This window comes from Bos taurus, chromosome 10, assembly GCF_002263795.3.
Source record: "Bos taurus isolate L1 Dominette 01449 registration number 42190680 breed Hereford chromosome 10, ARS-UCD2.0, whole genome shotgun sequence".
Taxonomy (NCBI): Eukaryota; Metazoa; Chordata; class Mammalia; order Artiodactyla; family Bovidae; genus Bos; species Bos taurus.
The window spans coordinates 99,691,939-99,713,102 of NC_037337.1; the positions used below are offsets into that span (position 1 = coordinate 99,691,939).

The window sequence follows — 21,164 nt, forward strand, 5'->3', positions numbered from 1 at the left end:
ATGGGGTCACAGAGTCAGACGCAACTGAGCAACTACAATTTTCATTGAGTGAACAAACATATGTGTCTTTGCCAAGGTTTTCTATCTTAAAACAATGGGCAACTTCCAGGTAGATGTCAGGCTGTATGTAAGCATCTGCTTCCCACCCCTGGGTCTCAGGATGCCCTGAGGATGAGATGCACTTACAACGAACAGAAGCGGGGAGATCATCAGTGGGAAAGACCTCTTCCTGGAAACCATAACAAGAAGGGAAGGATGTCGACAGATGGAGGCAGCAGAAGAGGCCTAGAACATTCCAAGAGATGAATGAGGTGGAGACAGGATTCAGACTTCCCAGGGGATGTAGTGAGCTTGGACAGTAGAAAGGAAGGAGTGAAAAAGAAAACCAAAAGTAAGACTTCCCTGGCAGCCCAGTGCTTAAGAATCCACCTTGCAATGCAAGGGACGCAGGTTCAATTCCTGGTCAGGGAACCCACATGCTGTGAGGCAATAATGACAGAAGTGCACAGGCCACCACTAGAGAAGTTATCACAAGGAAGACCCAGTTGATTTGTTATAAAGAGATGCAGTATTTATTTAATTAAAAAAAAAGACTAATGAGCTTATTACATAAAGTATCAATAGTATTTCCTCCCCTGCTCTACCCCTTATACAGAGAAAAACAGCTTGGCATTTATTCCCCAGCAAAAACAAAAACACTAAAACAAAACCAACAAAAACCCAGAGGACTCTTCTTTGAATAAAAATAAGAAGTTATTAAACCCAGAGCAGTGGTGGTTCTCAACTTGGGTGACTCTGCCTGGTGGAGAAGCCACAGCAGGAGTTGCTACCGTTCTCTAGTGTGCAGAGGCCAGAGACGCTGTTAAACAGCCTACAATGCCCCTAGCATGTCCCCACAGCAAAGAACTATCCAGCGAAGAACATCAAAGTGCAGAGGTGGAGAAACCCTTCCCAGAGCAATGAACTTCTCCCTTCTTCTGGCATTTGGGAGGAGTCAACTGAAATATAAAGGTACATTTAGTGTTCCAAGGCTAAAATATTGTCATAATGATGGTTGTGGAAGTGACTGATTATTGAATATAAAAACAATTAAGAAATTTCAAATGTAAAATAGAAAAGAGGCTAACAGTATAAGAGTTAGCACATGAACTCTAGGGAGAAGAGTGTGTACTTCTTAAGCCAACAACTACTGACAAAAAATTTAACAAAAATACAAGCAAAATAACAGAGACTGAATCATATTACAATTCTTATCTTTGTGGTTTGGAACAGTAGTATTCTTAACATTAAAAGAATGATTGTGAAGACCTATTTTAGTCTGGAAAATTCTGAAGGAGATGGAACTACCAGACCACCTTCCCTGCCTCCTGAGAAACCTGTATGTTGGTCAAGAAGCAACAGTTAGAACAGGACATGGAACAACGGGCTGGTTCAAAATTGGGAAAGGAGTAAACCAAGGCTGTATATTATCACCCTGCTTATTTAACTTATGCAGAGTACATCATGCAAAATGCTTGGCTGGATGAAGCACAAGCTGGCATCAAGATTGCCAGGAGACATATCAATAATCTCAGATATGCAGATGATACTACCCTTATGGCAGAAAGTGAAGAAGAACTAAAGAGCCTCTTCATGAAAGTGAAAGAGGAGAGTGAAAAAGTTGGCTTAAAACTCAACATTCAGAAAACAAAGATCATGGCATCCAGTCCCATCACTTCATGGCAAATAGATGGGGAAACAGTAACAGACTTTATTTTCTTGGGATCCAAAATCACTGCAGATGGTGACTGCCACCATGAAATTCAATGATGCTTGCTCCTTGGAAGAAAAGCCATGACAAACCTAGAGCGTGTATTAAAAAGCAAAGACATTACTTTCCCAACGAAGGTCTGTATAGTCAAAGCTATAGTCATGTATGGATGTGAGAGCTGGACCATAAAGATGCTGAGCACCAAAGAATCAATGCTTTTGAATTGTGGTGTTGAAGAAGACTCTTGAGAGTCCCTTGGACTGCAAGGAGATCCAACCAGTCCATCCTAAAGGAGATCAGTCCTGAATATTCATTGGAAGGACAGATGCTGAAGCTCCAATACTTTGGCCACCTGATGTGAAAGCTAACTCAATGGAAAAGACTCCAATGCTGGGAAAGACTGAAGGCATGAGAAGGGGATGACAGAGGATAAGATGGTTAGATGGCATCATCAATTCAATGGATAGGAGTTTGAGCAAGCTCCGGGAGATGGTGAAAGACAGGGAAGTCTGGCGTGCTGCAGTCCATGGGGTCACAAAGAGCTGGGCGTGAGTGAGTGACTGAAAAACAATAAACTTTAGTTTTTAGTTATTTAATTCCATTTCCGTCATGAATCTTTTAAGAAAAAAAAATCCTACTTGGGAATTAATTATCCTAGTAAAGATGAAGTAAGGCACATCAATCTGGTGTTCCATGGTTTCCTAAGGAAAAATGAATATATAATAAAGAATATAAAATAAGGAATCAGAGGAAAATGAGATTCCACTTGAATCACTGACCTCAGGTGAAAACAGACACCTCGTCAGTACTGTAAAAATGCACAACAGAAACCCAAAAAGAAAGCTAGCACCTAACAGGGTTGAGAATTCATGTTCTGGAACTATAAATCCCAACTTGGAAAATCTGACTACTGTTCTCTGCAATTACATAATTTTAATAAACTGTAACATTTTGATCCATAAATCATACATCAAATCCCTTATGATTATACAGTGGAAGTGAGAAATAGATTTAAGGGACTAGATCTGATAGACAAGAGTGCCTGATGAACTATGGACTGAGGTTCGTGACATTGTACAGGAGACAGGGATCAAGACCATCCCCATGGAAAAGAAATGTAAAAAAGAAAAATGGCTGTCTGAGGAGGCCTTACAAATAGCTCTGAAAAGAAGAGAACTGAAGAGCAAAGGAGAAAAGGAAAGATAAAACATATGAATGCAGAGTTCCAAAGAACAGCAAGAAGAGATAAGAAAGCCTTCCTCAGTGATCAGTGCAAAGAAATAGAGGAAAACAGAATGGGAAAGACTAGAGATCTCTTCAAGAAAATCGGAGATACCAAGGGAACATTTCATGCAAAGATGGGCTCAATAAAGGACAGAAATGGTATGGACCTAAGAGAAGCAGAAGGTATTAAGAAGAGGTGGCAAGAATACACAGAAGAACTGTACAAAAAAGATCTTCATGACCTAGATAATCACGATGGTGTGATAACTGACTAGAGCCAGATATCCTGGAATGTGAAGTCAAGTGGGCCTTAGAAAGCATCACTACGAACAAAGCTATGGGAGGTGATGGAATTCCAGTTGAGCTATTTCAAATCCTGAAAGATGATGCTGTGAAAGTGCTGCACTCAATATGCCAGCAAATTTGGAAAACTCAGCAGTGGCCACAGGACTGGGAAAGGTCAGTTTTCATTCCAATCCCAAAGAAAGGCAATGCCAAAGAATGCTCAAACTGAGACATAATTGTACTCATCTCACACGCTGGCAAAGTAAGGCTCAAAATTCTCCAAGCCAGGCTTCAGCAATACGTGAACTGTGAATTTCCAGTTGTTCAAGCTGGTTTTAGAAAAGGCAGAGGAACCAGAGATCAAATTGCCAACATCCACTGGATCATCGAAAAAGCAAGAGAGTTCCAGAAAAACATCTATTTCTGCTTTACTGACTATGCCAAAGCCTTGGACTGTGTGGATCACAAGAAACTGTGGAAAATTCTGAAAGAGATGGGAATACCAGACCACCTGACCTGCCTCTTGAGAAGTTTGTATGCAGGTCAGGAAGCAACAGTTAGAACTGGACATGGAACAACAGACTGATTCCAAATAGGAAAAGGAGTACATCAAGGCTGTATAAACTGTGGAAAATTCTGAAAGAGATGGGAATACCAGACCACCTGACCTGCCTCTTGAGAAGTTTGTATGCAGGTCAGGAAGCAACAGTTAGAACTGGACATGGAACAACAGACTGATTCCAAATAGGAAAAGGAGTACATCAAGGCTGTATAAACTGTGGAAAATTCTGAAAGAGATGGGAATACCAGACCACCTGACCTGCCTCTTGAGAAGTTTGTATGCAGGTCAGGAAGCAACAGTTAGAACTGGACATGGAACAACAGACTGGTTCCAAATAGGAAAAGGAGTACATCAAGGCTGTATATTGTCACTCTGTTTATTTAACTTATATGCAGAGTACATCATGAGAAACGCTGGGCTGGAAGAAACACAAGCTGGAATCAAGATTGCCGGGAGAAATATCAATAACCTCAGATATGCAGATGACACCACCCTTACGGCAGAAAGTGAAGAGGAACTAAAAGGCCTCTTGATGAAAGTGAAAGAAGAGAGTGAAAAAGTTGGCTTCAAGCTCAACATTCAGAAAACAAAGATCATGGTATCTGGTCCCATCACTTCATGGGAAATAGATGGGGAAACAGTGGAAACGGTGTCAGACTTTATTTTTTGGGCCTCCAAAATCACTGCAGATGGTGACTGCAGCCATGAAATTAAAAGACACTTAGTCCTTGGAAGGAAAGTTATAACCAATCTAGATAGCATATTGAAAAGCAGAGACATTACTTTGCCAACAAAGGTCCATCTAGTCAAGGCTATGGTTTTTCCTGTGGTCATGTATGGATGTGAGAGTTGGACTGTGAAGAAAGCTGAGCACCAAAGAATTGATGCTTTTGAACTGTGGTGTTGGAGAAGACTCTTGAGAGTCCCTTGGACTGCAAGGAGATCCAACCAGTCCATTCTAAAGGAGATCAGCCCTGGGTGTTGTTTGGAAGGAATGATGCTAACGCTGAAACTCCAGTACTTTGGCCACCTCATGCGAAGAGTTGACTCATTGGAAAAGACTCTGATGCTGGGAGGGATTGGGGGCGGGAGGAAGAGGGGACGACAGAGGATGAGATGGCTGGATGGCATCACCAACTCGATGGACGTGAGTTTGAGTGAACTCTGGGAGATGGTGATAGACAAGGAGGCCTGGCATGCTGTGATTCATGGGGTCGCAAAGAGTCCGATACAACTGAGCGACTGAACTGAACATTTTGATGATCTGATCTAAGTCACTTCAAAGTCATGTCTGACTCTCTGCGACCCTGTGGACTATAGCCTTTCCAGTTCCTCTGTCCACGGGATTTTCCAGGCAAGAATAATGGAGTGGGTTGCCATGTCCTCCTCCTGGGGATCTTCCTGACCCAAGGATCAAACACGTATCTCTTACATCTCCTGCACTGGTAGACAGGTTCTTTACCACTAATACCACCTGGGAAGCCCTTATTCTATATCCCAGAACTTCATTCCATGATCATAATATTCAGTTTTGACCTCTCAAAGAAATGCTAATTTTAAGACTCATCTAGTTATCACTCAGTCAAATGTATATCTGGTATGTCTCTGGTAAAAATAAAAAATACTCAATATAAAAAATAATACTCTGGAAAATATCATGCTATAATGCTATTAATGATCTCTAGATATTAAGATTTTGAGTAAGTTCCAACTCTATAGTTTTCTACAGTTTCCAAATTTTCTATAAAGAGTATGCATTATCTTTAAAATCCCAAAAAGCATCTCTTTCAAAGCTATAGAAATAGGTATTATATCGCTCATTCAGAAAATAAAGAAACTGTTACATTTTAAACCTGAGTGATTTATCAAATAATCTGAGAAAAGAGGGTTGAACTGATATTGAAATTCAGGTCTCTTGTGATGCCCAGATCTACACTTCAACAAAATAATGTAAAAGTTCTTTAAGAATAATTTTTAAATGCATGTAATTAGGCAAAACGTCTCTATCATTTCATGGCATGATTTTTCAAACTTTAAATGACAAGATTAAGATCACTGAAAGTAAACCAAAGTTTATCCTATCAGAAAAACATATGTGTATTACAGGAGAAATAAAACTTATAGACAAGGTGGATCATGGTAGCAGCCCAGTTTCTAAAACTCTGCACACTACTCCTCCTGAAACCAAACAGACCAATCTCATGGTGGAAATTACAACCCACAGACAATATCCCCATCAAAACCAGGTGACAGAGAGTCCCCAGGAGTCTTGCAGCATCGGGACTGGGGAGGATCAGCAGACAGAATGTGGAAACAGTGGAGGTGACAGGTGACCAACAGGTACTCATTCCACAGGGGCAGACCCTACCCTGATGGAAGCACTGACAACAACTGGCTTCACAGGCTGGAAACTGGGGCCAAGGCCCCAACAACAAATTCACTAAGAGGTTAAACACAATACTGTCACAGTTTAAACCAGATTGGTCCAACAGGAATACAATGTGAGCCATACAAAGTAACTTTAAATCTTCTAGTAGCTATGTCTAAAAAAAAACAAAATTTTAATCATATATTTTGTTTAACCCAAAATACCCAAAAATACATTCAACACATGTAATCAATATGAAAAATAATTAATAACTTAGTTTTCTATTATTAACACATCTTTAAAATCCAGTGTGTGCTTTACACTTATAACACTCCTCAGTTTAGACTAACCACATTTCAAGCGTTCCGTAACACCTGTGGCTAGTGGTCCCCATACTAAACAATACAAACTGAAACTCTTAACTATTTCAGAAATAGGCAGGAAATAATCTAAGCTATGGATTTTCCAATAGTCATGTATGGATGTGAGAGTTGGACCATAAGGAAGGCTGAGCACCAAAGACCTTTTTGAACTGTGGTGTTGGAGAAGGCACTTGAGAGTCCCTTGGACTGCAAGGAGATCCAACCAGTCCATTCTAAAAGAAATCAGTCCTGAGTAGTCACTGGAAAGACTGATGATGAAGCTGAGGCTCCAGTACTTTGGCCACTTGATAGGAAGAGCTGACTCATTTGGAAAGACCCTAATGCTGGGAAAGATTGAAGGCAGGAGGAGAAGGGGACAACAGAGGATGATATGGTTGGATGGCATCATTGCTCCAACTCATGTCCATTGAGTCAAACTCTGGGAGATAGTGAAGGACAGGAAAGGCTGGTGTGCTGCAGTCCATGGGGTCACAAAGAGTCGAACCCGACTGAGAGACTAAACAACAACAAATCCTTTCTGGAATGGTAGAGTCTCACCATGAGAATAAGCTCCTTGAATGAGAATCCAAATTGAGCAAGACAGGAACACTTAGGGGGAGGGAGAGACAACACTGCCTTCATAATTTCTAAAATGTAAACACTACTCTGCCCCTTAATCTAAATAAAATCATGTTTTGTATTTCTGAACACTGACACAATATTTCAAAAGTCATCAATACATTATTACATTGTCATAGAAAGATTCCCAAAATACATACCTTTCAAAGAAAAAAAGGAATGAAGTATCATTTATACATGCTTTAGTTAAGTAAATACAAGAAAGCAACCTTCTGAAAATATAATCAAAAGGGGAAAAGCAGGCAAAAACAAAGGCACCGTCAACTGAGCAACCAACCAGAAACTGTTCATTCTCAAAGTAAAACATTCCTTACCCTATTACATCAATCACCTTCAAGAGCTCAGGGTCAAGCAGCATAGAAGCAGAAATGGGCTCCCAGAGATTATCACTCGCTATGATTTTCACGTGCTGGAGACCTTGATGGTTCAGCATTCTTCTTAACACCTTTCAGAGAGAGAAACAGAACACAGGAAAGGTTAAAAATGAGTTTTCAGCTGCTGACTTACAACCAAGTGAGCTAAAGTGTCTTCAGATTCAACAAGTAGGATGAGAGTGTCAACATTATTTCTCAATAGAAATGTGCCCCATGTGGAGAGGTAAAAAAACACTATCACTAAAATAATCTACTTCATGGGAATGTAAAAAGAAAAAAAAAAAAAAAAAACCCAAGAGGCAAAAATATTTTAGAAGGATTTTCCCTCTGACTTTAAAATTACGTTTAGCCATAGAAAATTTGGGTGCAATGGTGGAAATTTTTTTTTTAAATCAGAGCAGTAATATCCATAAAAAAACACTACTCTGATATGAATTCTTACAGGAATTTTCTTATGCTGCTGCTGCTGCTAAGTCGCTTCAGTCGTATCCGACTCTGTGAGACCCCATAGACGGCAGCCCACCAGGCTCCACATGTCCTTGGGATTCTCCAGGCAAGAACACTGGAGTGGGTTGCCATTTCCTTCTCCAATGCATGAAAGTGAAAAGTGAAAGTGAAGTCGATCAGTCGTGTCCGACTCTTCGAAACCCCATGGACTGCAGCCCACCAGGCTCCTCCATCCATGGGATTTTCCAGGCAAGAGTACTGAAGTGGGGTGCCATTACCTTCTCCAGTTTTCTTATGCAGACACAGTAAATTGGGATCAGATTAAATACACATTGCCTGGTGGGCTCCAGGGGGTGGTAAAGAGTCAGACACAACTGAGCACACACACACGAAATGCTTTAACTTTTCATTTTATTTTGAGCATTTTGCAATGTCTTTAAATATTCTGCCATTACTTAAAGTACTACAATTATTAGAATTCTGCATCATGCTATAAGTAGAAACAAGAAATATTCTATTGTTACCCTCAATGCTTTCATATACACAGCACAGGCAATAAAATCAGTCTGTAGGACTACCCGCCCACCAGATTAAAAACAACAAGCTAAATTGTAACAGGAATAAATTCACAGAGCACAGAGTGCTTTGTTTTGTGCTTGGGCCCCAAGAGGGCCCTGAAAGAGGCACAAGACAGGGTCCTCGCCGTCCAGTGGCAAACAAACTTGGCAGCACGCTAACACTAACAGGGTGTCCTAGACAATCACAGAGTGGTCCATACTGAGCAATATGGACTGCCAATACATGCAGCAGGACCCGAGAAGAGGGGACATCATTTCACCCAGGAGCAGAAGATGCCGATCTCAAAACAGTAGTTCTCGATGGACGGCTGTGTGTGAACTCACTGCGACACCCCCATGCACTCTGAACTATCAGGCTCATAGTTGCAGGCACTCAGTAAATATTGATTAAGGGGGAACAAAGAATTTCACAAGCTCTCTTTTCACATTCTGAGTTTTCTGAACTAAAGAAATTTCCAAATAATGTGCTCTCACCAATTCCACTCTGAAAGCAATCTGAACAGATCCTTAGAGATCAACTAACTCTCAAGAGTTGGACACAACTTGGTGTCTAAACAACAAACAACTCAAGATTCAGTAGAACTCAGAATCCCGAGCTCTCTGTTAGGAGACCAGCTTGAGTCTCATCACTCTGAAGTTCTTTCTTACTCTTACAGAGAGGAGGTAGAGCAACTCAGTCACATTTGTATTTATCATGATGATCTATTTTTTCTAATTCTATTCCTAGAGCATCATCTCTAAAATCGCTTACTTTTTAATATGGTGTATTCAAATAATACTGTAAAATATACGAGTCTAGAAACTGTGTTTTATACATAAATTGCCAAAATGAGGATGAAAAGTAGCATTCTTTGAGCAAAGCTTTATCTAATGTATTCCAAATGTTTTTGCTGTGGAATCTTTCCCTTTCCACCCTCCCTCTCCCCCCACAAAAGTCTAGACAGAAATATCACTTATAAGATAAATGGAAAGGATGCTGTTCTGATTGAACTGAACGAGGGTCCAGAGACATCCATTTCCATTCACTACGCTCAGATCCTATAAGGGATTTTCCAGACACAATTGAAAAACAAAGTCAATCATAAATACAGTGTGGTGACGTCAATCAGTCGTGTCCGACTCTTTGCAACCCCAGGGACTACAGGCCACCAGGCTCCTCTGTCCATGGGATTTTCCAGGCCAGAATACTGGAGTGGGTTGCCATGTCCTTCTCAAGGGGTCTTCCTGACACAAGGATCAAATCTGGGTCTCTCGCATTGCAGGCAGATGCTTTACCATCTGAGCCACCAGGGAATCCCAAATACAATGTAAACAGCAAAAAGAAAAGAAAAAAATAGCCTTGCCATCTTCACATACATTGCTTGTTTGTACTATATTTATTTCTACTCTTAAAGACAAATCCTTATTATTTCCAGGGGCCATCTTACTATACTATATGGAATATATATTCATTAAGCTTATTGAATCTGAATACCTGCATTCATGTGCCATTACTGAACTCTCTCTCATGGGCCTTTTAACAAACAGGACACAGATTTTAGGAAAATATTACTACAAAAATGGCAAATGCAAACTACAAGTTAGTTCCTAAGATGTGTTACTGCAGGCAAACTACAGTTTGAGAGAAAAGGAAACAAAGTCTAAAACATTTAGAACACTGATGATGAGTCTTAGAATAGGAATTAGTCTTTCAAATCAGGCAAGCTGAATTAGAATGCAAAGGAATACGCAACAGGCTCTTAATAGTAAAAACAAATAAATAAAACAACCACCTTAGTTGCAGACCATTAGCTTAAAACAAATATGAAACTAAATTCTAATGCTTTTAAAGCTTCTTTCAAATGAAATACATTTGAAAGCTAAAAACAATCATATGGGCTTCCCTGGTGGCTCAGATGGTAAAGCGCCTGTCTGCAATGCAGGAGACCCAGGTTTGATCCCTGGGTTGGGAAGATCCCCTAGAGAAGGAAATGGCAGCCCACTCCAGTATTCTTGCCTGGAAAATCCCATGAATGGAGGAGCCTGGTGGGCTACAGTCCATGGGGTCGCAAAGAGTCAGACATGACTGAGCAATGTCACTTTCACTTTCACTTCTTTCAAAGAGAACATGTGTAATCCCAAGGTGGGGGTTGGCAGGGCAGTGGAGGGGGGCGGGACTTGAAATGTCAAGTTTGGGAAGATGAGAGTTCATCACAGCAACACGGTCTACCTGACTATAGGGCTACACGGGATATGGGCACTAACTTGGCTTCTGCTCTGTCTTCCTGCTGCTCTCATCAGACCTGTACTCATCCTAGTCCAGCTTGCCACTAACGACTCCTCGCCCTCCACAACCACTCACCCACCCTGCCGCACTCTCACCCCTTCGCTGGTAATGCCTGCCCCCTGCAGTTAACTTTGAGTTACCCGGCTCTGGCTGCATTCAATCCTCTCAATCTCTGCCTTCTCCTCCGCACAACTAGTGACTAAATCATGCCGTTAATCCAAAACACACCAGCCTATTGATGGCTCAGTGCCCCTGCTGGTCTAATCCATCTTTCTCCACTTGCTCTGCCCCCAAACCCCTTTACTTCCCCGTCTTCACGTCTTCCCAATGGCATCGTCTGCCTTAGCAACTTGTGGAGTTCCTATCCATCCCAGCTTGAAGATTCCAACTAGCCTTTAAATAGAATTCCCTAATCTCAGATACAGGCATCAACTCCTCTCTGCGCCCCCTGACAAGCACTATTCTGCTAAATAAATCATGACTAATATTTCAGTTGGTCATATGGGACTCTACAGTCCCCAAATGTGAACTCTTTTTGGGTAGAAAAAGCACGTTTTATCCTTGTATTCCAAGCACATATACGTTGTCTGACAAACTAGGTGTTGAGTAAATGCTTCCTGGCTGACTGACTGAATAAATAAATGAAATAAATTTAGTGGATATGACGTGCTTAAAAGAATAAGACACTCAATTTAAAGAAAAAAAAATGTAACCATGAAATTCTATTTCTTAGAGAAAAGACATAATAAAACAAGACAAACAGAACTATAAAGTAAACCAGAGAATATCTCCACTTGAAAAGTTAAACTGCCATCTGTTTTCCAGTGATGGGAAGGGCTATTACTCTCAGATTTTCCTTTCCTAAAAAATAGCAATAACAGTAGCTACCCCATAAAGGGGCAGTAAGAATTAGAGAGAGATAAATATTTAGGCAAAGTACCTCTAAAAGAAACACACTTTGCAAATATTAGTTGCTATCTATTTGCTAATCACAAATAGAAACATACAACACACTCCAATGTAACGAGAGAAAGAAAGAAAGAAACAGGAGAAAGAAACAAATAAGAATTTCTTGTTTCCAAAGAAAACAAGAATGAGATAATATACTACAAATTTGATACATGACAATGAAAGAAAAATTTAACATTTCTTGACATTCTAAAAATCTAAATGATATAGTTGTTCTATAACAATTATCATAATTATACAAATAATGAATTTTTAAATAGGAAAATTCACCACAACTCTATAGACAAAGGCAATTTGGGGATTAGAAGGAATTATATAATTTTATGTTACAACTGGCAAAACACATCACTGTGCTGTACAAAATGCAGTGTTCCTACTACTGCTTTCCATGGAACTATAAAGGGATTTTTCACTAATAACTTAAAGATAAAAAGATTTTAAAGTTGTACAGACCTTGATATAATTAATGTCAAATGCCCTCTCATTCCATATCTGCAAAACAGAAAGTCAAAATGTCAGAATTGTAAGATTTTGTGCCAGAAAGTAAACGCTACCACTAAGATGCCTCTTCTCTCACCATCTTTCATATTATCTGGAAAGCCATTTTTCTTACTTAATAGAATCTCCTGCTATCAACTTTATAGATACTTATGCTGCTGCTAAGTCACTTCAGTCGTGTCCGACTCTGTGCGACCCCATAGACGGCAGCCCACCAGGCTCCTCTGTCCATGGGATTCTCCAGGCAAGAACACTGGAGTGGGTTGCCATTTCCTTCTCCAATGCATGAAAGTGAAAAGTGAAAGTGAAGTTGCTCAGTCGTGCCGACTCTTAGCGACCCCATGGACTGCAGCCTACCAGGCTCCTCCATCCATGAGATTTTCCAGGCAAGAGTACTGGAGTGGGGTGCCACTGCCTTCTCTGATAGATATTTATAAGACAACATAATTTTTAATTAAAATAGTATTTTTAAAAACCTTAACATATTTGGAAGGTATTTTTCAAAAAGTCACTTACTCCAGAGATTTCTAAAAATGGAATATTAAATCATTCAATAAAGATTGACAAGACAGTGTATGCCAGGAACTACAGCAGGCACTGGACACTTACCACACATAGGACTGTGGCAGTAATTCTTACCAATCCCTACAAGCACCCCTGGAAGCCAAGTATTAATAAGGACACTGCACAGGGGTCATGTCTTTAGCACACACAGAGAGTCACAGTGATGTGTGCCATCATGAAAGCAAACTCTTAATGAAGACAGATAAAAGGAACACGCACAAATCTCTCAGGCTTAGAATCAACAGCATGAGGTTTTGGGGTTGAAATAGAACTTCGCTAAGACTTTCATTTTGCACCTGAGAGATGGGCATAGCTTCCAAATACTCTTTTCACTCAAGTGATTCTGGTGGTGGTGGTTCAGTCGATAAGTTGTGTCCGACTCTTGCAGCCCCATGGACTGTAGCCCACCAGGCTCCTCTGTCCATGGGATTCTCCAGGCAAGAATACTGGAGTGGGTTGCCATACCCTTCTCCAAAGGATCTTCCTGACCCAGGTCTCCTGCACTGCAGGCAGATTCTTTACCAACTGGAAAGTGATCTTATGAAAGAAACTTCCTTACCATGGTGTGTGGTTATAAAGAGTCTAAAAGAGATGTGAATAACACATTTTCTGACAGAAACATTTTCTGTGACTTTACCATAATAGAATGTTGCAAGACTCACGCCTACATTTAGTTTCACTATGGGTTAAAAATACTTGGTATTTAAGAAAAGTTCTCAAACACAACAAACTAACTGTCAGTTATAATCTAGAGAAGCATAACAAAAACAGTATGTTCTTGCTTCTGGCCTCCTACAGCCCCTGGCTTGCCCTCATGCCCTGTATCGGGTCCTAGGACCCTGTAGTGCACCTGCTGCAGTGTCTGCCCCTCTCACTCAGCTCCTCAAGGGCTGATTAACCGTGCCCCTCCCCCAAGATATATTGGTCACAATGCCTGCAACACAGGAGCAGCTCTGTAATTGCTGGCTAACTGCACGAAAGCTTTTAAAATCAGTTTTGACAGCATATTTATTAGCCAAAGTGTATAGAGACCTACTGTGTGTGTATGAGGCTCTGTGGGGGCACAGTGTGGGGTGAGGCATGCCTCCAGCCAGCCAACAGACCAGCTAGAACCACAAGATGTTAGGCCTCACATTTTTAAATCATTAAAAGGGGTTAAGCAACAGCTCAGGACAAGAGTAGGCATATTTCTAACAGCCTGCCTAATCAGACCCACCATTCGTATTTTTTACAGCCTGAAAGCTAAAAATGGATTTTACAATTTTAAGCGGTTACATTTTAAAGGGTTATATAATTACCTACATAATATGCTTAATATTGCCTTCTGATCCACAGAACTTAAAATATCTACTCTCTAGCACTTTTAGAAGTCTGCTACTCTACTTTAGGACCACAGAAGATTGAGGGAGCAAAATTAGATTAATCACTAAGCTATAAAAGTAAAAACACAATATTGTTGTAAGAATTATTAACAGAAAAACTAGGGAAAGCTTAGAAGAAGGAGAATGTGAGCTGGGGTGGTACCAAAACCAAAACAGAAACAGTGCAGGGAGTCATACACTACATACAGGTTTCAAAAGTGGGAAGAGGTGGATGGACAGAGAGGAAGAATCAGTGGTGACACAGAGATAATTTGTCAACAGACACCAACAGAACAAATTAGTCTCAGAACACAAAGATGTCAACAAAGTGCCAGAAATTACTTTAAAAAATTATAAATAAATGTTCAAAGCTTAATCATGTTCTGAAAAATATATTACTGACTCCGATATAATCAATGTCCAGGTCATGATAATGCTTGGACCCCACAATCCAGGTCACGATGTAGTACGCGGTCAGCTGAAGGTTGACGTAAGGCCAATTGAAGCCCTTCCCCAGCCATCCAGGGAACGACCACGGCAGCCCTGCGGAGACGAACAGGCAGAGGTGGATCAGGTGTAACAGCGCAGGCACCACTAAAACCAAAGCGAAGCAAGCAGAAGGGCCGCCGACACAGCCTAAGCACAAGCCAGCAAAGGTCTGACGACAGCAAGACCCATGCCACGCGCAAATGCTCAAACTCCCTTCCAGTTCATGAGCATGGTAACTCCTTACTGATCCTGAGAGTCACGTTCCGTGATTCTAAGGGCTCTTTCAATAAAAAGAAATAAAAACAAACAGAAACCCTTTTCTCAGTGATATTTACCAACAGAAACAAATGTAACATATAACTTAATATCCCCACCCCTGCTAAAAAGATATTCAATGTACAATTTTTGTTCTCTGAAGGCAAATCAAAGAGTTTTGAAAGGCTTATGCTTAACCTGGTGGCTCAGACAGTAAAGATATCTGCCTGCAATGCAGGAGACCCTGGTTTGATTCCTGGGTCAGAAAGATCCTCTGGAGAAAACAGCTATCCACTCCAGTATTCTTGCCTGGAGAATTCTATGGACAGAGGAGCCTGGCGGGCTACAGGCCATGGGGTCACAAAGAGTTGGACATGACTGAGCAACTAACACTATGCTTAACTACTTCTGTGAGGCAAGTACAATACAAATTCCTCACTCACTACTACATCTTCTTACAACTTGAAGCTATCTAAATACTAATTAGTAAGGTAATCGAATTTTGCAAAACTACTTTTTCTATATGGCAATATAAGTGCCAGTGACTCAGTAGGGAAATAGCCCTTTGTTATATGATATTGAACAAATAATCCACACTCTTCTAATACCCCAGTTATTATTAAGTTTAAAAGAGAGAGAGAGAAAAGAAGCACTAATTATGATTCTAAATCCTAATTCGCTTACTAATATATTAAAATAAGATCAACATTAAGTTCCTTAACTGTTAATATGTTACGAATCTAGTTTACCACTGGAAAAAAATAAAATCAAAATGACAAAATGCTTATTTTTCTAAGCTCCAGAAGAATGCCTAAATTGTATCTACACAAGAAATGTGACATTAAAATAATGAAATGCCAAATACATTCTGAAGGCCCACCATAATTAAGTCTTTGTTAGGACAGGGTTCAGCTTGCCAGATTTTCTGCATTTAAATGGGAACTGACCTTGAAAGCAGCCCAGGGGTTAAGTATGTGCAGAAGTCAATGATGCTTTTTACTGCTCAATTTCTGAAAAGACTTACTAAAGTCCATTTAGAAAAAAAACACTGACTCCTCATTTTTTTTTACTTAGAAGAACTTACGCTTGTCCTTTGATGGTTGAAAATGATTTTAAAAATAATGTGACGTTAACCCCTATAAGCTAAGACCACAGCAAGAAAAAGAAATGCAAAAAGATTGTCTGAGGAGGCCTTACAAATTAGCGGAGAAAAGAAAAGAAGCTAAAGGCAAAGGAGAAAAGGAAAGATATAATATATGAATACAGAGTTCCAAAGAATAGCAAGAAGAGATAAGAAAGCCTTCCTCAGTGATCAATGCAAAGAAATAGAGGAAAACAACAGAATGGAAAAGACTAGAAATCTCTTCAAGAAAATTAGAGATACCAAGGGAACATTTCATGCAAAGATGGATACAATAAAGGACAGAAATGGTATGGACCTAACAGAAGCAGAAGATATTAAGAAGACATGGCAAGAATACACAGAAGAACTCTACAAAAAAGATCTTCATGACCCAGATAACCACGATGGTGTGGTCACTCACCTAGAGCCAGACATCCCGGAATGCGAAGTCAAGCGGGCCTTACGAAGCATCACTATGAATAAAGCTAGTGGAGGTGACGGAGTTCCAGTTGAGCTATTTCAAATCCTAAAAGATGATGCTGTGAAAGTGCTGCATTCAATATGCCAGCAAATTTGGAAAACTCAGCAGTGGTCACAGGACCGGGAAAAGTCAGTTTTCATTCCAATCCCAAAGAAAGGCAATGTCAAAGAATGTTCAAACTACAGCACAATCACACTAATCTCACACGTTAGCAAAGTAATGCTCAAAGTTCTCCAAGCCAGGTTTCAACAGTACATGAACCGTGAACTTCCAGATGTTCAAGCTGGATTTAGAAAAGGCAGAGGAACCAGAGATCAAATTGCCAATATTCACTGGATCATCAAAAAAGCAAAAGAGCTCCAAAGAAACATCTACTTCTGCTTTATTGACTATACCAAAGCCTTTGACTGTGTGGATCACAACAAACTGTGGAAAATTCTTAAAGAGATAGAACACCAGACCACTTTATCTGACTCCTGAAAAATCTGTATGCAGGTCAAGAAGCAAGAGTAAGAACCAGACGTAGAACAACAGACTGGTTCCAAATTGGGGAAGCAGTATGTCAAGGCTGTATATTGTCACCCTGCCTATTTAACTTATATGCAGAGTACGTCATGAGAAATGCTGGGCTGGATGAAGCACAAGCTGGAATCAAGATTGCCGGGAGAAATATCAATAACCTCAGATGCTCAGATGACACCACCCTTACGGCAGAAAGTGAAGAGGAACTAAAGAGCCTCTTGATGAAATTGAAAGAGGAGAGTGAAAAAGTTGGCTTAAAGCTCAACATTCAGAAAATGAAGATGATGGCATCCGGTCCCATCACTTCATGGCAAAAAGATAGAGAAACAGTGGAAACGGTGGCTGACTTTATTTTTGGGGGCTCCAAAATCCCTGAAGATGGTGACTGCAGCCATGAAATTAAAAGACACTTGCTTCTTGGAAGAAAAGCTATGACCACCCTAGACAGCATATTAAAAAGCAGAGACATTACTTTGCTAACAAAGGTCGTCTAGTCAAAGCTGAGGTTTTTCCAGTAGTCGTGTATGGATGTGAGAGTTGAACTATAAAGAAAGCTGAACACAGAAGAATTGATGCTTTTGAACTGTGGTATTAGAGAAGACTCTTGAGAGTCCCTTGGATGGCAAGGAGATCCAACCAGTCCATCCTAAAGGAAATCAGTCCTGAATATTCATTGGAAGGACTGATATTGAAGCTGAAACTCCAATACTTTGGCCACCTGATATGAAGAACTGACTCACTGGAAAAGACCCTGATGCTGGAAAAGATTGAAGGTACGAGGAGAAGGGGACGACAAAGGATGAGATGGTTGGATGGCATCACCGACTCAATGGACATAAGTTTGAGTAAACTCCAGGAGTTGGTGATGGGCAGGGAGGCCTGGCGTGCTGCAGTCCATGGGGTCACAAAGAGTTGGACACGATTGAGCAACTGAACTCCTATAAAATGGACCTCAATAAATCACACAATTTAGCCTGAATGTGTAAGCCTATTTGAAATAACCAAGGTCATTTCAAATGATAAAAGTATGTTTCTGTCTGTGTTTGAAATCTTTTATAGGACTGTACACTGCTACAGGAGAACAGTACAAGGAATATAGTCTCAGGTGAGAAATTATCCTGCTACTAGAATTTCAGTTCCACAAGGAAAGGATTGTTCTAGGCATCCCCGCCTCGAACAGTGCCCACCACATCCTTGAGGTCCAAAACAAACAACAACAAAAATCACTTCTGTATGCACCTCTTCTAGAAGTGGGATCCACTAATGTATGTAACACACAATTTTGCAAGTTAGTTGGGATATACTGCTGCTGACTATAAACTGGCACCTCCATCTACCTCTACAAGGATTAATCATGTGCACTGTACTGCCAATTTTCAATACCCCCTGAACGGAGAGCAGAAATGAAGCACTCCGTGATACATACTTTCAGGAGCCCATTTTGTGAGCCCAATTCTTGTATCTCCTCATCTCTAGAAAAGCGATAAACTCCCTCATGGGGATGCCTGCCCCTCATGGCCAGCAGAAACCTTCCACAAAAATGTGAACCTGCTGGCATGTGCTCCCCTCACTAAAACCACATGCACGATGGCCTCCCCTGCCTCTCTGGAGGCACTCTTTCCTCTTTCTCAAGTGCTGTCTCCCGGGCTGCAATCTCATTTTGCCCCAGAGAAAACTTAACTCATAACTCTCACATTGTACATTTTTTTAAGTTGACACAGTTGCATATACAATATACAATCTTATAAACACTGTCCTTTTACAAATTTTAATGAGACATTCTGTTGAGGAAATTAGTATAATACCACCCAAAAACAGAAAAACACAGAATAGACTTAGGTTCTAAATATGATTTTGACGGTTACTAATTTTCCAACCTTAAGTCAGTGGTATAACTCTCTAAGCCTCCACTGCTTCTACAAAATGAGAACATAACGCCTCCCTCCAGAGGCAGGATAAGTATCAGACACAATATACACGAGCAAAGGAAGACGCATGGCTGGCACATGCTTGGCTGCTGGTAGCGTACTGGCAGTGTTAACCACATGATTAGCACTTCAGCAGTAACAGGTATTCCACACACACAATTAAGAACTTTAAAAGGAAGCAGACTACAAAAGTATGGCAAACTTCACTTCTTACCTATGAGTGTAATATTAGGGTTCCGCTTCTTAGCCTCCTTCATCAACCACCATTCATACCCTCGGAAATAATTCTCATCCAGTGCGTAGTGCATGTGGGAGGGCTCCGTGCCATCTGAAAGGGAGAGAGCAAACAGAAAGGAGACTATTAATGGTGATTCATAGGCCACACTCTACACACACAAACAGATTACAGACAAGTAGCTTCCAGATCCAATCCTGACCTGGGGCACATAAGAATAATCTTATATAACTTAAAGGTAGATGATCAGAGCATATTATTGCACTTTTCCATTGCCCTCAGCATCACAAAGGTCTTAAATAATAAACCACAACTTTCTATCATCAGCTGTGAGTGTTATCAGCTCGCATAGCTGAAAATTTCTAGGACTAATATCCTGCTGGGAGTTGGTCTCTCGGGTTTTCAAATCCCCACGCCCAGCTCTAAGTTCAGCCCACCTCAACTTCTAGCTTCTCAATCCCAGACGTGAATCCTGAGCTGCTAAGTCCCAATTTCCAAACCCCGTGCCTTAAGCCTATAACATGCCTCCTTAAATCAAGACAACAGAACACTGAGAAAATAGGAATGAGCACACTTTGCCAGTGTAAGAAAAGTCTATAGTAATCTCTACAGGGTGTCTAGGTAGGTGAATAACATCCATCCTCATGTGTTCCCACGTTTCACATACATCTGACCTGGGAGAGGCGCCCCAGCCCTTTTCTTCTTAAATGTAAACATCAGAATTCACAAGAGCTACCTGCTTCTGTATCTCTATCTCTAATCTAGCTTCAGCAAATGAAGATGGCCAGTCATTATCTATTCTGCAAAAAAGGGTTTCACAATAAAATGCATGCCTTCCTATAACAGCTAGGGGATGGTTTTGTTATGGGTTTTTTTTGTTTTGTTTTTAATTTGCATTTTTTCTTTCAGCATAAATACCAATACCACCATGCAGATATATCTATTTAACAAAAATTACTTACAAGTCACTAACAGGAACACAGGCATATAGACAATACTCTAATACTCATACTGTAATGGAGTCTAACCCATAAAAAAATAAGCTATATATAAGCATTGAGAGAATTTTCTTCTTCCTGAAAACCAGAGACCTAAAAAATTTTTAATTGACTACATGTATTACACAAAGCTAATCAAAATGATGACAATAAAGACTGCAAATTTACTGGTTAAAATTATTTTATTTTTAAAGGACAAAAACACTGTATCTTTAAAATACCAATTATTTATATTTTGCCACATATTTTATTTAAAGCTAATAACACCTTTTTTTTTACATGCTTAATACATTAAAAACTTAATTTCTTAAAACTTCTTAGTAAAATTTCACTTTCTCCCTATTCTCTGTCTAGTGACTATTAGTTTATAAAAAACTGTGGATTTATTTACTACTGATTCTTCAATTAAATAAGCAATCTAAAGTCCACAGGCTGCTTTGTATGAAAAAATACATGTTTTGATATAATATTTTTAAAATAACTATAATGAAAAAGGAACAATAAAGAACAATCTAAACAATAATCAACATCAGAAATGTTGGCATTATTTATATTCTGAAACCACAGTCTACGAGTTTAGGTACAGGTTCAAATATTGGAGGCAAATATCCCAGTCCCCAAACCCTCCTACCTGTTGTCTGCCCATCACCACCTATTTCAACTTTTAGGATATGCAGTGAGGCACCGAAGTTTGGCTGGGGAAAGAAGTAACAATATTAACAGTATGAGTCACTGTATGAAGGAAAACACTTCAAGACGATTACTAATCACTGCCTTTGATTTTACAGATGAGAAAACCAAAGCAAAACTTCAAACAGATAGTAACTTATTCCAAAAGTAATTTACCAGATTTTTAAAAACTAGAATTGTGAAGATGCTAAAGACT

General features: G+C 40.1%; 1 protein-coding gene across 4 annotated transcripts in view; it reads right to left on the reverse strand.

Annotated features, from left to right (window-relative positions):
- GALC (galactosylceramidase) overlaps positions 1-21,164 on the reverse strand; it is a 57,718-nt gene that overhangs the window by 25,113 nt on the left and 11,441 nt on the right. For 3 of the 4 annotated variants that reach the window (XM_015473301.3, XM_010809641.4, NM_001206020.2), the window contains exons 3-7: positions 20,910-20,973; positions 19,260-19,373; positions 14,651-14,790; positions 12,278-12,316; positions 7,505-7,635 (exon numbers count right to left, since the gene is read on the reverse strand). In XM_015473301.3, the coding sequence (XP_015328787.2) occupies positions 7,505-7,635; positions 12,278-12,316; positions 14,651-14,790; positions 19,260-19,353 (404 nt within the window). In that variant the 5' untranslated portion in view covers positions 19,354-19,373; positions 20,910-20,973. Of the gene's footprint in view, positions 1-7,504; positions 7,636-12,277; positions 12,317-14,650; positions 14,791-19,259; positions 19,374-20,909; positions 20,974-21,164 lie in introns of those variants that run through there. The other variant, XM_059890496.1, reaches the window with a different exon arrangement.